Below are 23,088 nucleotides of genomic sequence, written 5' to 3' on the forward strand. Positions count from 1 at the left end.
TCGTGGGTTTAGAGTACTTTTTATCATTAACTACAATTCTGTAAAATTGATAAGTGGGTTTGTAGGGTTCGAAGGATTTGGAGAAAAAGACCTGCTGACACTTTTGAAGACTTTAGTCACTAGCACAAGGTCCAACGCAAAGCACTAGGTCCAAACACTAAGCACTAACGATGTCCTAGTTCGTAGCCAAGTCTTGGGTTTCACTGGTATCACTCTTTATAACTAGTTTTCACTTCAAAGTCACCTCGAAGGTAGCTCAAACTGAACCGAACTGGCTCGCCTCCCTGCGGCTATTTATATGGGCCGAGACGAGTCCCAGACCATTCCAGAAAGTTCCTTTCTAGAACGTACCTGACTCGCGCGAACGTGATCGACCGGGTTGGATGATTCTAGAAAGTGTGCGCATCTATTCAGTTTTCGAGACTATACTTCTATGTAGTTCCACACACATAACAGAAAAAAACTAGTAGAAGTGGCATCATGTCATTTTACTATGGAAACCGATGTCGCTAAACTCACACATTTATCTATTAAATATGTTATACACACACATAATTCCGGCTTTGTGATAGGCCTAAATTCACAATCACGAAAAGACATAACTTTAAATTTATAGGCTATATATGCTATATATGCTTAACTTGGGGCAAGATAATTTGTGTAAAAAAAGTGTGTCAGAATTATCAATATTATTATCAAATATCATATTCTTAAAGTGATTATGACAACCTCAGAACTTTTTCTTAAATTGCAAAAAATAACATATTAAAAAAACTTGAAGGAATAGGAACTCTGTAACCATAGATTTGACTTCTGTCAAAATACCTAGTCTTGTACGAAAATGAATAAACATATCGAAAAGTCAGTGAAAACTAGAAATTATGTTATCAGGGTTGATAAAGTACCGATTACCGATAAAGAAGAAAAAAAGAAATTAAAAAAATCAAGACGTACCCCAGGCTCGAACCTGAGACCTTCTGCACAAAAAGCATACGCGATAACTTCCACGGCAACTGCAATAACCGTGGCGAAATATGTATATAGATCTAGTAAGTAAGTGTTAGGTTATTTTCGTTACGGAATTTCTGGATTTGGTCTCCGCTCTCGCGATAGAAGCTATGCAATAGCTTGAAAATATTTGTTTATATTTAAAAATTAACGCTTATTTCGTTTGACTGGAATCGCACACATATTTGTTAAATAATAATTAGCTAGAATTTAAATTCATCGTAGTCTCTCTTGTACACAATTACCACGACCATATAATTTTGCTTAGTTACACCCTTATCGCATGATGCATGGAAAAGAGCAATACTTGAATACAATTTATAAAGATAAAATTTGTTTCGATGAAATTATATCGATATGTACATGCATGCGCTTGTTGAGTAGCAAGATATTTTTCCTGCTTACATTAATTATTCTAATATAAGTTACATCGATTAAACGTAAAGGTAAATGAACCGTACGTCGTAATATTATGGCTCATTTTTAATTCTTTATTTTACACAACACAAAAAATATTAATTGCTTATTATTATTAATATAAATTTAAATCGGGAAATTATGATTACCGATGATAGGAAATCCCTTCATTGGACATAGGTATTTTTATTGCGGCTGTGATTTGGCAAAATGGCACAATAAGGCATATTTGTTATTTTTTTCCAAAGATAATTATGCCTCACTTGATATCAAATGACTGGTATCACTTGAGCATCGAGTAGGACATTTGCATCCCGTGCCACTAAATAAATAAAAAAAAAAAAAAAAAATGAGTAGGACATTTGCATCCCGTGCCACTAAATAAACATAAAAAAAAAGAAAGAGTAGGACATTTGTACACAATGGTGATATTTTGTTTTTTTAGGTTTTGTTTTTTTGTTTAGTTTTTTTGGCGGGAACGAGTGAACGAAGGAAGGCGCGCTTATACAAATAAAAATTGTTTAAATTATTGTTCATAGTACATATATTTTTCATACTTGTAAATTGTTTATCCTGGTTTATAAATATTCGATTTTTGTATATATAAATTGTTAAGTGCGCTTCCCCATCGCCATGGGGAAGCGTACAGGTAAAAGGCCGAAGAACGGCCAGAGCGACGCAGAACCAGCAGACGAACTTCCCCTATCCGAATCCTCGGTATCTGACGCGGAGGTGACTGAACGTCTCATTGTAAGAAGAAAGGATAAAGAGAAGTATACCCCTTATAGAGCGACAAATTATTATAGGTTATACGACGAAAATTCAAATAAAAAGGAATTTATTGTATTTCTCAATCGCAAGCAGGGTGAAGTCAAAATATCAGACAAGGACAGGTTGGGTCTGTCAAATGGAATCAGGAGGCATTGCGTATCGGGTGTGTTGCACCTGAGGTCCGTTAATGCTTTTAAAGTTGGTGTTACCTTTGACCTGCCTAACAATGCGAATGTATTTTTAAAAAATGAAAAGTTACTTAGCGAGTTGGAGATGGTTGCCTCAATTCCGGCTTCTGAAACGGAGGTCACTGGAGTTCTTACTTCTGTTCCCACTGATTACTCCAACAAAAAAATTCATCAATTAATTGCATCGAGTAAAAAAGTTATTGCTGTGAGAAGGTTCATGCGGCGAGTAAAGGACCCACAGGGTGTTGTCTCCTTTGTTCCAACGCAAACTGTTGCAGTCACATTTGCATCAACGTTGTTACCTGAGTATGTAACACTTGATCACTGGAGGCATGAGGTTAATGTATATGTACCCCCTATTAAACAGTGTCTACGCTGTATGAAATTTGGCCATATTGCTAAATTTTGTAGAAACAATGAAGTTTGTTCCATATGTTCTGACAATCACAATTTTAAAATGTGTCCAAAAACTTTAACAAAATGTGCCAACTGTGGTGGAGATCACATAGCTATCTCATCTACCTGTCCTCTGAAAAAACAAAAAATTGAAGAAAACAAAGTGAAGTCCCGTAGTGTTAGATACTCAGATCTCTTCAATGAATCTGCTTTCCCTCAATTAAACTCAAAGTATATTGACACACACCTGAGCAATCTTATAAAATCTGACAAATTTATGAACCTCTTGGTTGAAGCAGTTTTACAAATTTGTACGAATAAAGATAAGTTAACTATAAATTCAAATAGTATTAAGGAAATTCTGAATAACACTTTTAGAAAAATGACATCTAGTTAATTGTTATTATGGATACATTGAATATAGTGCAGTGGAACGCTCAAAGTATTATTAGTAATAGGCTTATTTTTACAAGGTTTTTATATGAAAATCATATCCATATTGCTATAATTTCGGAAACTTGGTTAAAACCACATCAGTATTTTTTAATAAAAGGCTATAACACAATAAGGAATGATTGTGGTAATAAACACAATGGTGTAGCAATTTTTATTCATAATAATATCACATTTTCTAACATAAATACATATTTTGATAGTGCTCTACAAAATGTTTGCATTAAAATTAAAATTAATAACAAAGAACTGAGTATTGTGAGTTTTTACAGTCCTTCCAATTCAAATCCTCCATTTAATAAAAACAATTTAAACAGTTTAATTAAGTCCATTCCAGAGCCAATGATATTTGCAGGTGATTTCAATGCTCATCACATGTTGTGGGGATGTGTTGATACATTGCCTCGAGGTAAAGATGTTTTAGAGGTTATAGATGAGAATGGTCTTGTTATTCTGAATAATGGTCAAGCTACCACAATAGGATCTCCATCTTGGCGTCCTAATGCTCTTGACTTGACTTTGGTAACTCCATCTTTTGACTGACAGAAAAGTATATGTAAAATTTAATAAACATTTGTATGGACCACGACTTTCTTCTCTAGGTGTTTGTCAGGGGGGAATATTGTCTCCTTTAATTTTTATTATGTACATAAGACGATTGAACCTTATTTTGGGGCCAAATATAGTAAACCTACAGTATGCAGATGACTTAGTCGTCTATGTATCGGGAGTTGATCTGATTAATTTAGCCGCTACTATTAATAAAGCACTTGTAAATTTATATCAATACTTTTCTTATCTTAATTTAAATGTAAATCCAACCAAATCAAAAGTCTTTGTGATTGGTCGTAAACGCATCATATTGCCTCCCATTTTATACAATGGCATTCCACTGCCTATTTCATGTGACATAAAATTTCTAGGTGTAACATTTACTCCAAAACTTTCTTGGAAAAAATATACAGATAGTGTTATAATTAAAGCGAATAAAGCTTATAATGTATTAAAATCTTTGTGTGCACCGTCGTGGGGAGCGGACCCTAAAATATTGTTAATTTTGTATAAATCGCTTATTCGTAGTCATTTTGAATATGGCTTTCATTGTTTCGCCGCAGACAGCAAAATTGTTAATAGTCTGGATAAAATACAAAATAAATGTATGCGTACAATATTGGGTGCACTTAAAACTAGCCCAATAGCTGCTATGCAAATCGAGGCCAACCTTCCTCCTTTGTGTATTAGATTTAGTTATCTTAAAGAAAGATTTATTTTAAAGCTCTATAGCTTGCCGACGAACAATCTTCTTAAGAATCTTATTGCTTATCAATCGTCTTCATTTCCGAGACAGTTGTTTATCTTGCAAGATTTTTCTTCATTTTTTAAATTTCTACAAGATTTAAATATTCATCGGAATAATGATATACTTCCCTGCCATGCAGGTTCTTTTCGATGTAAATATTCTGCAATTAATGTTGTAATAGATCCAAATTTAACTTCAAAAGAGGAGGTTCATGTATTATTGTCAGAATGGTCTAATTGTAAATTTGTTTATACGGATGGCGCAAAAAACAATAATAATGTTTCTTTTGCAATCTACCTTCCTGAAATTAGGAAGGGTATTGGCTTTAAGATTAATAGATATGCCAGTATTTTTACTGCTGAAGCCGTCGCTATTCTTTTTGCTTTAAAGCATATTAAGAAACAAAATCAACTTAATAAGAAGTGGGTAATAGTTAGTGATAGTATGAGTGTGTTAAAAAGTTTGTCAAATAACAAAATGAGTGCTAACATCAATTACATCATTTTTGCTATAAAGGAATTGTGGTTCGAACTATGTTTAATCGATATTAAAGTGGATTTCGTTTGGGTCCCGTCCCATATAGGAGTAGCAGGAAACGAAAGCGCTGATTTTCTAGCTAGAACTATCATTAATATATCCGATCTATCCCTATATCCTGATTGCAAAGATCTAGACATTAACATACCATATACAGATATTATAAGTAATCTAAAACAGCGTATGACTCTTCTTTGGGGAAGATATTGGTACAATTGTACAGAAGTTGAAAATAAGGCTCATTCGTATACTTTGTTAGATAATCCCGTTAATAGCACACCCTGGTTTTGTAAGTTTAAAAATAACGCTCACAGAAAGTTCTATACTACAATAACACGAATGCGTATTGGTCACTATCGATTGAATTTTCATCTTCATCGCAAAAAAATTGTCTCCTCTCCTTTTTGTGACCATTGTAATAAGCAACAAGATCAGTCTCTGGATCACATCTTTTTTGATTGTTCGTCCTTTGGCATACAGCGCCTTGTGCTGATGGATGAGCTACTGGAAATATATGGTGCACCCAATATAATCCCGCTCTCAGTAATAGATCTATTAAAGGACACATCAACTTATATGTCCTTGTATAAATTTGTATGTAGTACTGTAAATACATTGTAATTTGTAGATACATACGTTGTAAATTTGTTTATAATTATGTAAATACGTTATAACTTGTACATATACAACTAGTAATAGCATAGCGCAATTCGCGAACTGAACAGATAATGTAAATAGGTAGGTATTATTCTAAAAAGTTATGCAAATTACACTGGATTTGACTTTAAGAAAAGGGGAAAATTATTAGAGACTATATTACTGGATTTGGACTTACTAAAAGGAAAATATGGAAAATATTCTTTAGAGAATTATACATTAACGGAAATGGTAAAATAACTGATGACTTTAAGACTGGATTGGATTTGATGAAAGAAACTACTATAAATATTCGCTATCGAATATACATAATTGGAAAAGGAAAATGGAAATAATGTAAGATGAAATGAGAAAACTGGATTGGACTTTTTGTAAAACAAAATAGTGAAAATAATAAATACCAAAGAAATGAAAATACTAACGACAAGGCAGTAAGGCCCCTGGCTATAGCCTGTTCGAAAGAACGAATTAATATTAAAAAAAAAAAAAAAGTACACAATGGTGGTGACAGGGTAACACCCACATGCCACTTCCACAAGTTTTTTCTGTTCCGTGGTTCCAAAGTAGTTCCTCTAACGCCATCTAGTATTGAGTAGAGGGTTTCATGTTGTCTTTGTTCTTTATGTGGTTTTACTGGCTGACGCTAGATGGCGCTAGTTTCTTTGTGCATTGTGTGTTCGTAACAATATTTTACGCCGGATCCACACGCTGGCTGTTTGTCACAAACACCGCAAACAGCAAAGTCCCAAACACCAGCCACAATCACCCAACACAAACAGCCATCCACATGCTTGGCGAACGTTCATAACATTGCGAATCGGCAAACATGGCGGACGACGAGCTTGTGGCAGCTATTACTTTCGGGTTGACATATTTTTATTTTAAATTAAAGCAAGAGAGAGAAAAAATAAAAAAAAAAGAAGAAAGCAAAGACGATGGTGGATGATTAAAATACATAGAAATCGTATAAGGTACTGCTTTAGACCTATTATTTGGGCTTTAATTTGCCGTGTTATTTAATTTTACTTAAAAATTTTTATTCGTTTCAGACAATTTATAGAAAAAAAATTTAATGAGCTTCTTTACGAACCATCAGGGGAGTTTCATAACTTCTGCCGCATGAGTTTCACAGATTTTGAGTATTTGCTAGACAAAATTTCTCCTCTGATTTCGAAACAAGATACGGACTTCAGGGAAGCTATACCAGCGAAATATCGTCTAGCAATAACACTAAGGTTTATCGCAAGTGGTGACAGTTATAAAAGGTAACACTATTTATTCAAAGTGTCTCCCCAAGCAATATCAAAAATTATACCTGAAGTCTGCAAAGCAATTAATGATGTTCTAAGAAATGAAATAAAGGTGAGTTGTTTTTTATAAATTTTTATTTTTATTATCAATAATTTGAAATGAAAAATTAATTCATGAAAAATTAAGCCGATTAAACTATCTCAATTTTCACGATCAAAGTCTTCATAAGCTTTAATTAAAGCTTCATTTACACGGTTTGTTTCTGTTCTTTGGGAAATCAACTCATTGGATATTATTTGAATGGTAGGAGTAGAATTTTATGAGCCCGACTGGTTGAAATAAACGTGATTTTGAGAAGTGAATGATTGGGGTGAATTGATTACCAATGGTAAATACTGTGACGTTTGGGCGGTTGATAGCTGGTTTGAACCTAAAACTAAAGTATTTGGCAAAGGTTCAGAATACGAGGTTTCGGAAGATGACGGTCGATATGGAGCCGATGGTGAATTATTTGGCAAAGGTTCGGAATATGATGTTTGGGAAGTTGATGGTCGTATTGGAATTGGTGAAGTTTTTGGTTATGGCACAGAATATGCCTGATAAGGGGCTGATTGGGGAGATAGGGTTTGTCGCTTAAAAAGCCTGTCTTTAATTCTATTTATAAACAATGTGTCTATATTATACATAAATAGTTTCCTCTCATCCGGTGAAAGTTCACGCAGTTTTTTCGCTAGTAATTTTCCATAAAGTTCGCAGTCTTCGTCTTCTTTTGGTGGTGGTGGTGGATATTCCCTCTGTCTTTTGCTTAAAATATTGTTCAACTGTCCAAATGCAGACGACATTTGCCGTTCCGCTGTGTCGGTAGCTGGACGACGGCGCACTGGTTTTGGTGTAGGGAGAGGCTGTTCTAAATCTCTATTTTCAACAACTTCTACGTCCTCTATAGCTGCAGTTTCATTTTCTTCTGGCAATGCTCTCTGAAATAAATAATTAATTTTTATTTACTTCATTTTGATTGTTTTCAGATGCCATCAACGGCTGATGCTTGGATGAATATAGAAAGAGGGTTTAGAAGAAAATTTCCACACTGTCTTGGTTCCATAGACGGCAAGCATATTAATATAGAAAGTCCACCTCATAGCGGAACTGAATATTTAAATTATAAGAAAACGTTCAGCATCGTTCTATTGGCATTAGTTGATGCCCACTACAAATTTATATTTGTTGACATAGGATGCCAAGGGAGGATTAGCGATGGTGGCGTCTTTAATAATTCATTACTGTGGAAAAAAATCTGTAAAAATGAAATTGATTTTCCTATACCATGCCCACTTCCTGGATCGGACGTTAACGTTCCATACGTTTTCATAGGAGATGGTGCTTTTGCATTGAGCATGCATGTTATGAAACCCTACCCAGGACAGCATAACATCGGTTCACCAAAAAGAATATTGAATCACATTTGGAGTCTTAGCTTCAGTGTTTCGTATTTACCGTCGTCCAATTTATTTAGACCCCATTACTGTATCAGAAATAACAATGACCTGTGTCGAAGGAAGTTATGTAGTAGATAACTTCCTTCGAAAAAACTCCCCAGAGAGATATACCCCCCCAGGAACGTTTGATACGATTGACAAAAATGGTGAAATAATAACACGTGGATCTTGGCGAAAATACGAAGAGGAATATAATGCAATTCAGAACATGCCAAATGTACCCCGTAGGTCACCTATGCATGCCAAACAGATAAGGGAAGAATTTACGTTATATTTTTGTAATAGATTTACTTAGCATTCTACATTATTTAAAAATTATCCCTCAACATAGAAAGGATAGGTAATTAGTAAGTATTAGGATAAGTAAGTAGTAGTAGCATTAAGTAAGTAGTAAGTAATATAAAAAGGACAAGTAAGGTCACAGGATGTAACAAAAAGGTGCCAAAAGGTCATTCAAATATTAAATTAACCTTTTTAAGTTTTACTGCACCTTTTTGATACAGACTGTATAGCTATATTCTTGCGGCTCAGACAGAAGACTTATTACGCTTTTTATCTGATTTGAGGTTAGAAACATTTTTTGGAAATTTCTGATACAATATCCATTGCCTTGTAATAAGAGTGGTAACATTATAATCGGGGCCCCACCCTCTACCAGATTTAACCACTTATAGCCCCTTCCGCCTGTCAAACGACACTTAAGCCAATCGTATTTTTTTTCGTAACTTTAGGATTTTTTTTCTCGAAAATTATGAGGCTTCGCAATGTAATATTTTAGTACATCGTTCTACATGTCGAGCTCTACACAGAAAAAAATATCAGCTTCTAAGTCGACGTCACGTCTTCTAGAGTGCTACCATTCTTGCAAATAGATAATCAAAACTTTATCTGATTAAATCTTTATATAAATGATAGTTTAAATTTAATTAAGAATGAATAAACCATAATGAAAAAAAGTCGTTTTACTTACTTCCTCTGAATTTACGTTATTTGAGCAGGTATATACCGGTCCTAAAAATGACTCCATCAGGTCATAAGCAAACCAGACCGGTGTATAAACATCATCGGATCCTGAAAAAATAAAATTTATTCGCAAGGAACATAGCAGGGGTGTTTAGACAAATATTTATTGATTATTTAAACTTACCTGCACGGGCCGAATAGAATCTTTTTTTTTCTTCAAATGTCTGCGGAACGTAGCCATCAGTATTTCTTTTTTGGTCTTCAATTCCTTGACACTTTTATTCATTATAATGCTGAGGCGAGTCTATGCATCATTAACCTTTTGCCGATCTTTGTGATCGGCATCTTTGGGATTCCAGAGACGTGGCTCATTTTGATAAGCCTCCAAAAATGTCAGAATCGTAGTTGTTGACCAATCAGACATTTTTTACGCTTTGCGCGCCATCGAAAAAGTGTAGCAAGAAAATACGTCCGCCTCCCGCAAGCTCGCGCGCATTACTGAACGCTGCCAAACGTGTGGATACGTCGCAAACTGTTTGCCAAACATACTTTGATCTGGCAAGAAAAACCGACACCGATGCCGAACACTGCCCATCACAAACACAAACAGGCAAACAACGACAAACACCCATCCACACGTCCGTGTTTGCTGTTGGCTGTTTGCCATTGTTTGTCAAGCGTGTGGATGGGGCTTTAAAGTTAAAACCGGATGGTGCAAATAAGGATAAACATACAGGCGCTGATGGTTTGGATTCGCTTTACGAGCGAATAGACGAGACCTACACGTGCGGGTAAAAAAAAAGGAAAACTAGCATGGATCCCAAAGAAATAATGGCAGCCGGGGAGAATATGAATATCAATCCAACTATGGTTATACTCGACAAGACTACTCTACTTCACAAGACTATTCATCTACATCCCAGCCAATTTCACAAATAACAACAATTCCAACATTTGCTACTCCAGCAACATCAACTTCATGACTGATATCTACAGGCAACTATAGTGTAGCTTCACCCATGTCAAAACGTGAGTAGTCAAAAGAGTGAAGGATTTTTTCAGGAACTTCGTGATTTGATTGACTAAATAAAGATTTAATTAAACGGCTAATTTGAATTTTTAAATGACGTAGTATTAAATAAAAATTACAACAAAATGGTGTATTACTTACCATTACACTTAAGTTATGGATTGGTCTCCGCTGCGCTCCAACTAGATACCGCAGGCGTAGTTGCAAAGTTTGGCAACTAATACTGTTTGACGTTGACCTGCCATATGTTCTGTTAAACTTTGCAAAATAAGTACATAGAAACTAAAATGCCGGGTTGCGTAGTAAAACTTTGTAAAAATAATACCTATCTACTCTAAAAAATAATAAAGACACTGGGACACTCACAAATCATCAGTAATTTTATTATTTATTTATTTCAATATAAAATAGCACGAAGCGTAAGTTACACAATTTGAAAGATGCCATTGAGTGTCAAGATGCCCACAAGCATCTAATAGTTGTCGTTATAAGAAAGCTATTGTTCTTAGGCAGTGAAGCATCTTGTTGAAGCACCTTTACATAATTAAAGCTTAAATAAAAAAAGCTTTAATGACTTCCTTCCGTATAAAGTCTATTCGTTATCTTGAAATTTTAAAAAGGGAAGCTATTTTTTATTCCAAGCTAATAAAAGAATCTCCAGAAGAGTAAAAAAATAGTGTAGCAGGCTGTCTTTCTGTTACTGATATAACTTTCCTAAAATGTATATCTTGCTTTCCCACTAATGGTCCAATTAAATAATTAATGATTCGGTCAAAACGACATTCTTACAAAATTTCTGTACCGACCAGTAAAACTTGGTAAAAATATTCATTAAATTCGTACCATCGTTTTTTTTTGGTAGATTTCTATGTAAAGGTACTACTATGTGAGAAGTTTGGAATAACTTTTAAATTTGTTTTGATTATGGATCGCGCAGGCAGGCAGAGAGGTGAAGATGCCTTGCAAACGCAGATGTTATAATAATGACAGTTTTTTTATTAGTCACTTTAAACAAAATCGGTGTTAGTTTGTTGAAAACAACGTTCACTGCTCACAAATCAGTGCACTGGTCTTCTCGCTTGCTCGCAGTGGAAAACGAGAACATTTACATTAGAAGAGTAAAATTAATGAAGCACACATAACCTCTACGTCTGACATTATAAGAAGAAAATATGGAGCACACTTGAGCCAAGAGTTCGAAAGATACATTAAAAAGTACGAACAAACGGTACAAGTCAGTCTCCACCTTGAGTTTTTGTGCGAAATTACCAAGTAACCAAAGGTTAAAAAAAGCTAAGCTAAGGGGATACACATCCCTGTAGCTTGCACATTAGCATACCAGCTCCTTGCACGTACCAGCTACTGTCATTTGCATAAGCTTACTGGCATACACGTAGCTAGCACAACATTTGATTAACTTGCATGCCCGTTGAGGGAGGAGACGCGGGGGGGTTGCCAAACTGGCACGTGTGAACAGCCGCGGCAGGGCGCAACAATAGGTACGAGTTCTCTCACAAACTGTCCTGTGTATACGCGATGGTATAACTGGCATGCAAGGGCACAACTTGCATGCCAGTATTAATTGCAAATGTATCCGCAGTGTGCTAACTACTTCTACATGCATGGCAGTAACTTTCTTGCCAGCTACATTGCCGATTTACTGGCATGTTTATCTCTTAAGACTTAACTTAAGGAAATACAGAACAAAATAAAACATGTAGTTATTATCTAATTTATATTATAAACTTATAATCACTATCTCGTCACTATCGCTAGAGAATTTTCAACGTATTTATATTTAAGGCCATGACCGCTTAGCAGAGTGTCCCTCATACTTCTTTCTTGTTTTCAGGCCGGACACAATTGTGGAACTTTGTGGAAAGACTGTTTGACCATTGAATAGTGTATCTTTTTCTGAAACAAATCATACAAAGTAAAGCTTCTATTGAACACTTGTAGTTTTAATATGTCATATTAAAATCTTCTTTAAATGAAACACACATTATATATATAATACAAGGGGATTTCCCAAAATGACTCAGAAGGACACAGATTTTTACTATTTAAAGTTAATAACCTAAATGTTGATTTTCACGTCTCTAACTTCAAAAACATAGGACTTGCATACAACCTTCGACCCTCCCTTTCACCCCCTTAGGGGAGAAGTTTCTCAAATCCGTTTCTTAGCTGACACCTACGTCCTAGAAAGAACCTACCTTCGAAATTCCAAGTTTGTAGGCTTTGTTGTTTCTGAGATTTCGTGATGAGTCAATTACCGGTGGAAATATCTATTATATTATATCATCTATATATATAGATGACAATATTATTGAGCTTTGTACAAAAGAAGCTTTTGTTTCTATTGCATAAAACATTTATTACTGTAGCATCAGTTACTTCATATATGTATATGAAGGCATAAAAATATTAGACCCATTCAAAATTGTCTCCGTTGGCCATTTTAAACACATAATTAAAAAAATAATCAATTATTTTCATTTATCAATTATTGAAACATGAAACACAAAATTCGTCACTCACAATCTTATAAATTATTATAAGTTCAAATTTTTATTTAATACCAAAACGTAAAAAGTCGTACTCTCTCAAACTGACTGAAATCGTTAAAAAACGTTTGTGTGGTAAAGGTTATTATAACATAAATGACTTTCGGTGCTAGTTTTTGACTTTCAATTAGTGATTTTATATCCTATTTTGAATAAAAATATTTGAATTTGTGTCCCTACGTTTTCATTTTTTCAATCAAGTAACGACGTAAGAAAATATGGCTCAACCATGGTAAAAAATGCCATTTTTATACCGCCCTATTCAGACGAATACGAAAAAATATTTGAAAGGTTTTTAAGATAAAAAGAAAGCGTAGGGACATAGACGTGTTCTTCCTGAAAATATTTCATAAAATTGTTTTTTTTTGGTAGCTCGATTTCCTAGGAGAAAAAAAGGGGAATACGAAACCTCTAAAACCCATAATTTTTTTGTAAGTATTTTTCATTTGTCCCTATTGCACTCTTCGGGGAAAGGCTGGAGGTGGGGGAGTTTTGTTGGCCAGCCCGAATTATGACTTTGAGTTATGCATCAATAGCATTTTTCAAATTACGCTTGGCCCCCTCTTTAGTGGCTAAGCCCAACTCATAATATTAGTATCGGCGTGTGGTGCAATGTTAAAATCAGATTAAACCGTTCTTTAGAACGCAGGCCATGATAAATGCGGTAAAATACGTACGTATGATACCCACATCTCTGTGAATCGCACACCACAGGTTACTGGATTCCAGACAAGACAACAGCCTTAGAAAACTCTAGTGTTCATCTATATGCTATGCACCCAGCGAAGATCTGGGTGCATAGCATATAGGTGCAAAACAATATCAAGTCTAACTATCACACCTCCATTACTTTCGATGATCAATATTATGATTTCTTGAAAGCCACACTGTAGACTCATAGAGGAACGCCACACATTCAAATCATGGGAATGATATTCAAGTTTATAGGATGTCGTGTGAAAGTGGAATTCAGAAATCAGGGAGCACAGCTCTCTGGAATACTCCCTGTGATAAATACAGTATAAGACTCAATTAAGTGACAACACAATACGAGCAGCCTTGCCTGCAATTAGTGTTGTCACTGGCCACTGTCTGTACTCTCTGGAAAATGTTCAATACTATCTGTATTGAACATTTTCTGGGATCATGTTGTAAAGGAATAAACATCACCCAAGAACTTACTAGCTCGACTAAGCCGAATAGTAGGCATAACGAGTTTATAGTGTGTCAGCACTCAGCATTATGAATATCACAGTCTTGCCATTTGCTGTATCCAGACAAACACTAACTGCAAAGTGTTCTCTCATACTTTCGATAGCGCCTGCCCATCTTCTTGTTAGGAGTTACCAGAAGACCACCAGCCAATCCACTCACAGCGTCATCTTAGGCTTCTTAATGTACAAGAAAAACAGAGCTTGCAGAACCGTTTTCTGTGATAAGCATCCTCAAAGATTGACTATGGCGGAAACAGGATTGTCTATCATAGAAAAACTGGCATTCCTCCAGATATTCCAAGTTCATAATTTTTGAAAGCTAGATTCTATTAGAGCATCTAATTAGGCATAGACATAAGATACAAATTATTGATTGAACAATAGAAATCTATTGATTAATAATTTTAGGTTATAGGTATTTTACTTTTAGGTATATCTTTTTTCTCCCACTTTTTTAGACTAACTTACGATTTACTTTTTTATTAGTTTTGTTACATTCTACAATTCTTAATAAGTTTCCATGATGTATGCCACTTCTTTCAGTGGGTCCCAAAATACATGCATTCTCACCATTATTCTTTCCTCCTTTATGAACTTAAATGTTAAAAGTTTGTATTAAGAGTATGTACATATGGAAATACTAACCAGGATGGAATCTGACATAATCTTCCTGTACATGTAGATTTTTTGGTAAATCCATCTTCTTTAGAGCATCAAATGGTGTTCTTACATCAACAGGTGTTTCATAGAAGGTTCTTAAGTCATCTTAAACAATAAGTTTTATGATATTATCTCAAAAAAAATCACAACAGACACTGACAAATTTCTCCAACATCTGAACCACTGACTGACATTTCAAACTGTCTTGTTTTTAGATATTTATTCACCTATATGTACAAAATGTATCAATTGAGTGTGGATGCGGAAAATAATCAATAATTTTAAAAATAATTATTTTGGTTGTTCATTCAAAATGATAATCAAAAAATTAAGATTTACGTAGTATAAAAATATGTAAGACTTAATTTGTCTAAATTACTTACATTTAAATTGTAAAAAAATAATAATGTTTATCTTAATAACCTCCTTTGTGCCTTTGTATTAATGTAACAACAAGGTCATTAAATTCATAGGTACTAATGTGAGGGCAAGAATTTTATGAAAATAAATTTACTTTAATTAAGAAGTGTACTTGAGTGACAATATAATTCTATTATTGACACTCTCATGCATTCAAATACCCTATTATGGAATCACTTACATTATCTCCTTATTTATTAAGATTCACCAGTGGGAATAACAATAATACATTTATTATTATTATGCAAATTTACAAGGGTCTTATTACTAAATGCATTACCTTTTAAGGTGAATACGGCATGCTAAATTATGTGTGAAATAGTTACATAAAATAAGAATAAGTTATAAAATTATTGTACAAAATATAATAACAAAATACATAAAAACTTACATACCAACAGTTTCAATTGTATGTAACAAAGAATTAGGTACACTGTGTCCAGTTTCTTCATAACATGATTTTAGTACAACAAATTTTACTTCCAAGGAATTAAATTCAGATTTTGAATTTAATCCATTTTCACTGCATATCTTAAGTATCATCTCATCAATATTAGCTGGTGGGTCCCAAGGTTTGTTGGGGCGAAGGAAACTAAAAATAAAAAGAGTAATATGTAAATATTACTACAAAATAATATCAGACAACTCCACAGCTACATGACATTAATTCTTATCTCAACAATATTAAAATATGTCAACTGTACCCTCTCGCAGCAAGTGATTCCGTGGCGGCTTGCAACTTTTTATCAATTTTTGGCACTTTTTTCTGTTTATTTCTTATATTTATAACCTGAAATTACGAAGGAGGACGTTATTTAATCAATGTATGTTTGGGTATGAAGTTATGCAAATTTGAATTAGCTACGTACTTGAAACTTTGTTCGTGCTATTGGAAAAATAAGATTTCTTAACATGTTTGTTTTATTTAAATTTTTACATGTAATATTAAAATTTCAATCTTGTAATTTTACTGAATGTAAATTGTAGGTATTTGGGATTTGTGTTTTGACTTTTGACAGTCTGCTGAGTGCTGAATGACAGTGACGGCTTTCTTGGGTTTAGAATGTCAGAATTTTGAATTCTGTTACATCCTAAACAATGTCATCACTACAACATATCAATTAACTTCGCTAATACATTGAAAACCATAATAATTTAATAATATAATTACTCTGAACCACTCAATTGAATGGAATTTACAATGTACGGAAATATTTTAATCAGCACGACGGATTTATTCTAGATTCCGTAGAAAGAAACGTTAAGAAAATATTTCTGAACGGTTGTAGTTCCAATTCTAGTCGCCTATGCGCTAGTGTCGGCTTGGGTTGTTGTTTCTCATCCGCCATTTTCCAGTCGCCATTGAAAGGTGAAAACTTCACTAAACGTTGGTGATGATTTTAAGATTTTGAGTGGTTTCTTTAAGTTTGAACCTGTTTATAGTGTTGTGATATGAAAATGAAGTGCCCTGGACTACTATGACGCATCAAAATCACCAAACAAACGGTGCTAGTCTTGAGGATTGCCACACAAACTTCTTTGCCTTGGTAAGTCACTTTTACATTGATGAAAGAAGTCGTAGGTACCTTTCTTTCGAAATCATTACGTCTTGCCATAATAGTTAATACTGCCGCTATGAAGTATTGTTCCAGTTAAATCTCCGTCGTATATCTGCAATCATTTGGAATCCACGACGTCCAAACGATCTAATTATCATTTAGCTATGCTGTCATACAAAATTCACCCTTATGTGTAGCGGGACGTAATGAAATCGATCAAATATTTTGTAACCTGAATATGGAAGAATTTATGCTAACTCTGTAATGCCGCACAAGTCTTAGTCATCCTGGCATCTTAGTTTGAGCCATGAAGTCATGGCGTATCGCTAACATTTATAATATCGTCACAATAGTTGAGTGAGGCCATAGGAAGCTACCACCTCATAGAGGTCATTTTGAATTTACTTAATTTGAACGTAAACCGTTTAGTTGCGTTTGTGAGACTAGTTTCGCCAGGTCGAAGAAATAACTTTCTTACACTTATATTCATAAGGCTGCTTCAATTAGATTAATGATAGTAGGAAGCGGTTTGGTCATTCATTACAGCGGTGTCGTAGTGTGAAGTGCGAGCTGCGAGGCTTTGCGTAATGTTTCATAGCTGGCGCGAATTTTATCAGATTGTATTCAGTGGAGGATTAGCGGCGGGTGTGTGTGTGTGGTGAGGCGAGGGGGCAGGGTCGTGGGGAGGGTGAAGGCGGCCGCTCTCGCTCGTCCTCGCAGAGCAGCTCGCGCCTTGCTAGCCGGCGCCATTGCCACTTGACGCGTTGCGTGCTGCATCTGAATTTCCATTTTCCACCAATAATATTACCATGCGCCACCTATAATCTCGATTACTAGTTAAGCTTTTATTATTGTCTGATGATCAGGAGTCTCCTAAAGGCCCGACGTATTTTATGGTACCAAATTCAGTTTCGAATGGTGAGGTCGCAAGGTTGTGACGCATTGGTTCACTAGGGTAACCTTGTCTGGAGTTCATTACACTCTCCACATTAGTACACAACTTTTTTCAATACACACTGCTATTATATTTGTCAGACTGGATAAAAAATTTATATGTGGTCCAATCATAGGAAAATCAAATCAAATATTAAAAAAATACAAATTAATAACTACTCGAAGAACCCAATTGCCATATTGGTTTAAAAAATTAGTTTGTGAATGAATGAAAATGTATTCTTAATCCAAGTTAAGTATGTACACAACACTGTAAATATTAAAGCTATTCAATTCTATATTAATGGATGAGTCCCACAATATCATATTGCACAAAAATGGCTGTCCCCATTTTTGATATTGGCAATTTTAAGCTAATGTCATAAGTGTACCAAGACTTTGCAAGTGATGCTGGACAGGATAATGATATCTCTTAATGAAATCCAACCAACAGTATGAGCTGTTTTCAGTAACAACTTCGACATGATGTGATCCATTGTCATTGACACTGTTAAGTAAATTATGGAAAAGTACAAAATAGGCCAAAAACCTGGCCTACATTGATTACTATAAAACATTGGACAGTATTAACTATGCCTATATGTACAGTCAATCCTGAGAAAATGATTAGTAAAAAATGTCAACATTGTGAATTATGTCAATTATGGAATCAAAAGCTGTTTGACAATCATACTAAAATCAGTAGACTCCTCCGCATCTGATGACTACTTAGACTGTCACTATCACGAAAGTTGTGCTGGAACAGTACATTAATACTGTACATATATTTAAAATCAATAAATGATCATCCTTTTTGAAGAAAAACCTAATATTTTTAAGTACATACTAAGAGACTGCCAAAAAAATTAAATAAATGACCAACAGAAGGGAAGTAGAATAACAGCAAATTGAATATTTAAATTATTATGTCTCAGACAAGTAATATCCTCAAATCGGCAAATAAAAAAAAACAAATATTTCTTAGAGAAATGTTACTAAATAATGAAAAGTTAAGATCTAGCCTTGAGTATACAAAAACACAATTTTAATTTGAAAACAAAATTTATGAATTATGAGACACTTGAACCCGCTAGCTACCGCTCATGTTTGGTGCGAGGTCACATGTTTGAGTGTAGTTAAACCAACAAATTATATACAAAAACAGTTAGCATGCATAACTTATGGTTGTATAACATGGTCCCTGAGTAAAAATCAGAAAAGTATGTTAGGTCTAAAATTAACTAACAACATTAGTAGCTCAGAAATCAAGTCAAAAACATTTAAATCTGCGAAGTGGAGATGGTCCGTACATACAGTAGGGAGCAATCAAAGAGTTGAGTTACAAGATCACTCTGTGAGAGCAACCAAGAGAGCCAGAGGGAGACCTATGAAGAGGTGGGAGGATGATCTTTTACTAATACCTTGGCCTCAATGGACACAATTGGCAAGAGACAATACAGTGGAAGGAGTTGGAGGAGGCCTATGGCACATCAAACCATAGGACATAAACACTGACATCTACATTTTGTAAAGAATTGTTGTTAACTTCAATCAATTGGTATTAAAGTTTAATTTATTGATCCTGTATGTCATAATAATCATATAATATAATGTGTGTGTTATAGGGTTGCAAAGCTTAAATAAAGTATTAAGATAATTGTAGAACTTCCTTATTTTTATGAGAGGTTTGGCAAATCCTCAACATTCTCTGGAAAATTATGGTATCCCTGTGGATAGCCACACCCACTCCATTGACCCTTTTCACTTTTTCACTGTTTTTATGTCTTGTTTGTAAGGTCTTGCATACTATCCATCAACATAAGTGTTTTACATATAGACTATTACAAACACACTCACACCTAGTTCCCCTCAAGGTAGGCAGAGACAATAGAATGCCAGTTGCTTCTGTCCTTACAAACCATGTGCTTCCTCTTAATTCATTACTCTATTATCTACTACATAAATAAAAATAACTATGTAAAGATAAATTATTATGTAAGGATGAAAATACTAAATTGGACAAGTTTTGGCCCTATTTTGATTTTAACCATAATTAATATTTGTTTCAGTATTGTTGAAGTTTAATATTTTGCAAGTTATTTATATTTTAACAGACTTCAAAAATGGAGGTTCTCAATAATTTTTCTTTAAGTTTGTTACCTCAACTTTCGACTGGGTGAACCGATTTTGATAATTCTTTTTTTTATTTGAAAGCTGGTGCTTCTCGTGCGTTCCCTTTGTAATTTGGTCCAGATCTGACAGTGGCATCCATGAGAAAACCATAAAAGTCTTAAATTTGCTATACATACATAAAGCAAAGTTGGTGATAAATTTATGAATAACTCAATATCGCGCCAACCGATTTCGATAATTCTTTTTTTACTGGAAAGGATATACTTCAAAGATAGTTTGGTGAGAGTTTGTTTAGTTTCTGATTACGGAATCCATAACAAAGTAATGGAACTCTTCAATTCTTAGGGGCAAATTAACGATACTTGGTATTTTTTTGTTAATTTTTTTTTGTAATCTTGACTGCCAAAGAACTTACAATGGTAGCATGTTAAAAACACAATTTCTCAAAAATCATAACATTTACTGTGGCTTTAAGTATTTGTACTACAAGTGGAAATAATGTAGAAACTATTAAATTTGCATATCTTTTGAATTCAATCACATAAGTCAGGATTAATAACCTTTAAAACTATGTAATATCATAAACATGACATTTCATTTTTAAATGCTTATTATTACCTATTACTAATTTTTATATTAGTAGGTACAAATTTATAAGCTATCTATAATATTTGAAATGAAATAAAAAACTTTAATTTTCTCCTTAACTCTATTTTCTTGCATTTTTTATTGGTTAGTCCATTGGTTTATGTGACACTTAACTTTCAAACCTTCTTGTTCTTCCTGCAGAGCTACAGCTCTGTCTTCCTTTAACTATGTTTCACCATTGCATTCATTGGTCTATTAGATAATTGCCAGGTTGGGTGTGCCTAATATAATACATGGTTCTCACTTGACACACATTTTATCAACTCTCTCTAACTCTTTTTTGGTGTGGCTGAGGCGAGGCTATTGTGGCGTCCAACCAGAGAGAATTTTCAATGAACTGCTGTCATGTACTCTCAGCAAATGACTTGCCCATATCCATTGTTGTGCTTTAATCCACCAAACTATAGCCATATTCAGGATTAACTGATTGAGCACAAAATTCAGTGTTGATTTGTACTCGGGTTGAGACAACAATATTGCCAACATATGCAGCCACATGAAAAGTGTTGTAATCAATAAAGCCTTATTTGATATATAACAATATCAGCTTTAAAAAGTTATCACATGCAACAGTTAGCAGCTCGGAGGTGATTAATTGCAATGTGAGAGAGGACTTTTGTATGTATGTAATATATTTATTCATGAAAGTTACAATTTCTTTTTCACCATGCCCCGCAAAACTGCTTACGCAGTTTGACTGCAGGTAACTGTTGTATCCCTTGATGTTGAATAGCAATGTATGTCTTCTTCTGCAGCAGTAATGAGGAGTGTTCCTAAGAACTATTTTACTTACACCCGCCGCTATATTACATCATCACACTGCACTATTCGAACTTAAGCACTATCCATGTCAAGTGGATGGTACTTACATGTATATACTTTCATGGACCATGTGGTTTTCGAGAAAATAACTTCCAAAAATTGAAATTAACATTTCTGCGCAATGTTTCCAGGATCTTCATCTCATGTGAAGGTATCATAAAAAAATGCCCTATACAAGTAATGCTCTTGTGATTTCTTTCTTCCTTCCTTTCCTATAGTTATTTCTGGTGTTGCAAGAAACATGGGCGGCGGATATGTTACTACGCGCGCTTCGCCAATGAGATTAAATACCTATTTGACTTGTGCGCATAAGATTTTTACCCCTGAAGAAACCTGCCGGGGAGTGTATTATTATCACGTTATTGTGCTTACAAAATTTATGAATAACTAACACCTTACCAGTGGCACTTTAGACAGTATTTTGAATTACTTCTGTAAAAAAAAAAACATGATTAGCTCATATACATGCATGTATTATATCGCATTCGCTGCCAATAGCGGCAGCACGCAATGAGTACTCGCAACCACTTTCCCATGTCTTGCGTATGACCCGAGTTTGATCATAAAAAGCAATGGTTACGATACCGCACTATATATTGCTGTATGACGAATCGATTTTATATTTTCAATATGTTTATAACAAAACTTTTAAGACTTGGTATATTTACCTCTCTTTGTCTTATTACTTTGGGTAAATTTATTAAAAATAATTGAATATAACTTATTAAAAATAAGATTTTAAACCTCAAGTTTAAATAACTAATAACTTCAAAAAAATTTAAAAGGAGGACAAACAAGCATATGGGTCACCTGGTGTTTAGTGATCACTGCCACCCACATTCTTTTGCAACACCAGAGAAACACAGGAGCATTGCCGGCCCTTGTTTGTACACCAGACCTCAGAAGAACAAAAATAACAATTCAGCTGAATTTGGTAACACAGTTTGTGTGTGTTGATTTTAAGAGTAAAAGAAAGTCACAAGTCAAAAATTCTTTATTGAGATAAAATCAAACAGATATACAAGGTTGAGCCATTAATTCTATAAAAAGTTTAGCCAAGTATTTGGCATAATAAGTTAATTTTTTTTCTGGTTTTAACATTATGATTAGCAGTTTCTAGAAAATTCGCTAATTACTATACACTATTTACATATATTACAGCAAGAATGGTGAGGCAAAAGTTAAAATAATTACCTATTTCTTAAAAGTTTCCTCTTAATGATTAAGGACCTAGGTAAACATATATAAATAGTGCCAATAGCCCTCTTGTGCAGTATAAATATATAAATAGTTAAAATTAAAATATATATAATAATTTAGACTGCATTACTCCATAATACTCTTCTAGTCGCAGCATATCTATGTCCTTTGATTGTCTAATCTTTGAACTCTTGTATGCAGAACTGATATTTTTTTTGCAAACTTTTTATTCAGGGTGATGGGGGAAATACATTATTTTTATATTAAAAGAACCAATGGGCAAATGGCTCACTTGATGGGGAGAGAATGCACTTCAATTACATTTAAATATGGAATCCTGGATTCCAATTGTTGCCAGCAACAGAGATTATGTCAACTACTGTTCACTAGGTCTGCCTTTTCAACCTTTATTATTAGCATATTATATTCTTCAGTTTCTGTCTTATGGATAAGTTGTTTCAAACT

The 23,088-nt window shown here is 34.3% G+C and overlaps 1 protein-coding gene and 1 pseudogene across 1 annotated transcript; one reads left to right on the forward strand and one right to left on the reverse strand.

Annotated features, from left to right (window-relative positions):
* Positions 1-5,660: 5,660 nt before the first annotated feature.
* On the forward strand, positions 5,661-9,334 carry LOC126974986 (uncharacterized; annotated as a pseudogene).
* Positions 9,335-12,188: 2,854 nt separating this feature from the next.
* Positions 12,189-16,338, reverse strand: LOC126975005 (39S ribosomal protein L50, mitochondrial). The gene is made up of 5 exons (XM_050822793.1): positions 16,198-16,338; positions 16,033-16,118; positions 15,724-15,920; positions 14,894-15,013; positions 12,189-12,381 (listed from the first exon to the last, which is right to left on the reverse strand). The coding sequence occupies exons 1-5, from the start codon at positions 16,240-16,242 to the stop codon at positions 12,266-12,268; spliced, it is 564 nt and encodes a 187-aa protein (XP_050678750.1). The 5' UTR covers positions 16,243-16,338; the 3' UTR covers positions 12,189-12,265.
* Between the last annotated feature and the right edge of the window lie 6,750 nt (positions 16,339-23,088).

Source organism: Leptidea sinapis, chromosome 34 (assembly GCF_905404315.1).
Source record: "Leptidea sinapis chromosome 34, ilLepSina1.1, whole genome shotgun sequence".
Classification (NCBI taxonomy): Eukaryota; Metazoa; Arthropoda; class Insecta; order Lepidoptera; family Pieridae; genus Leptidea; species Leptidea sinapis.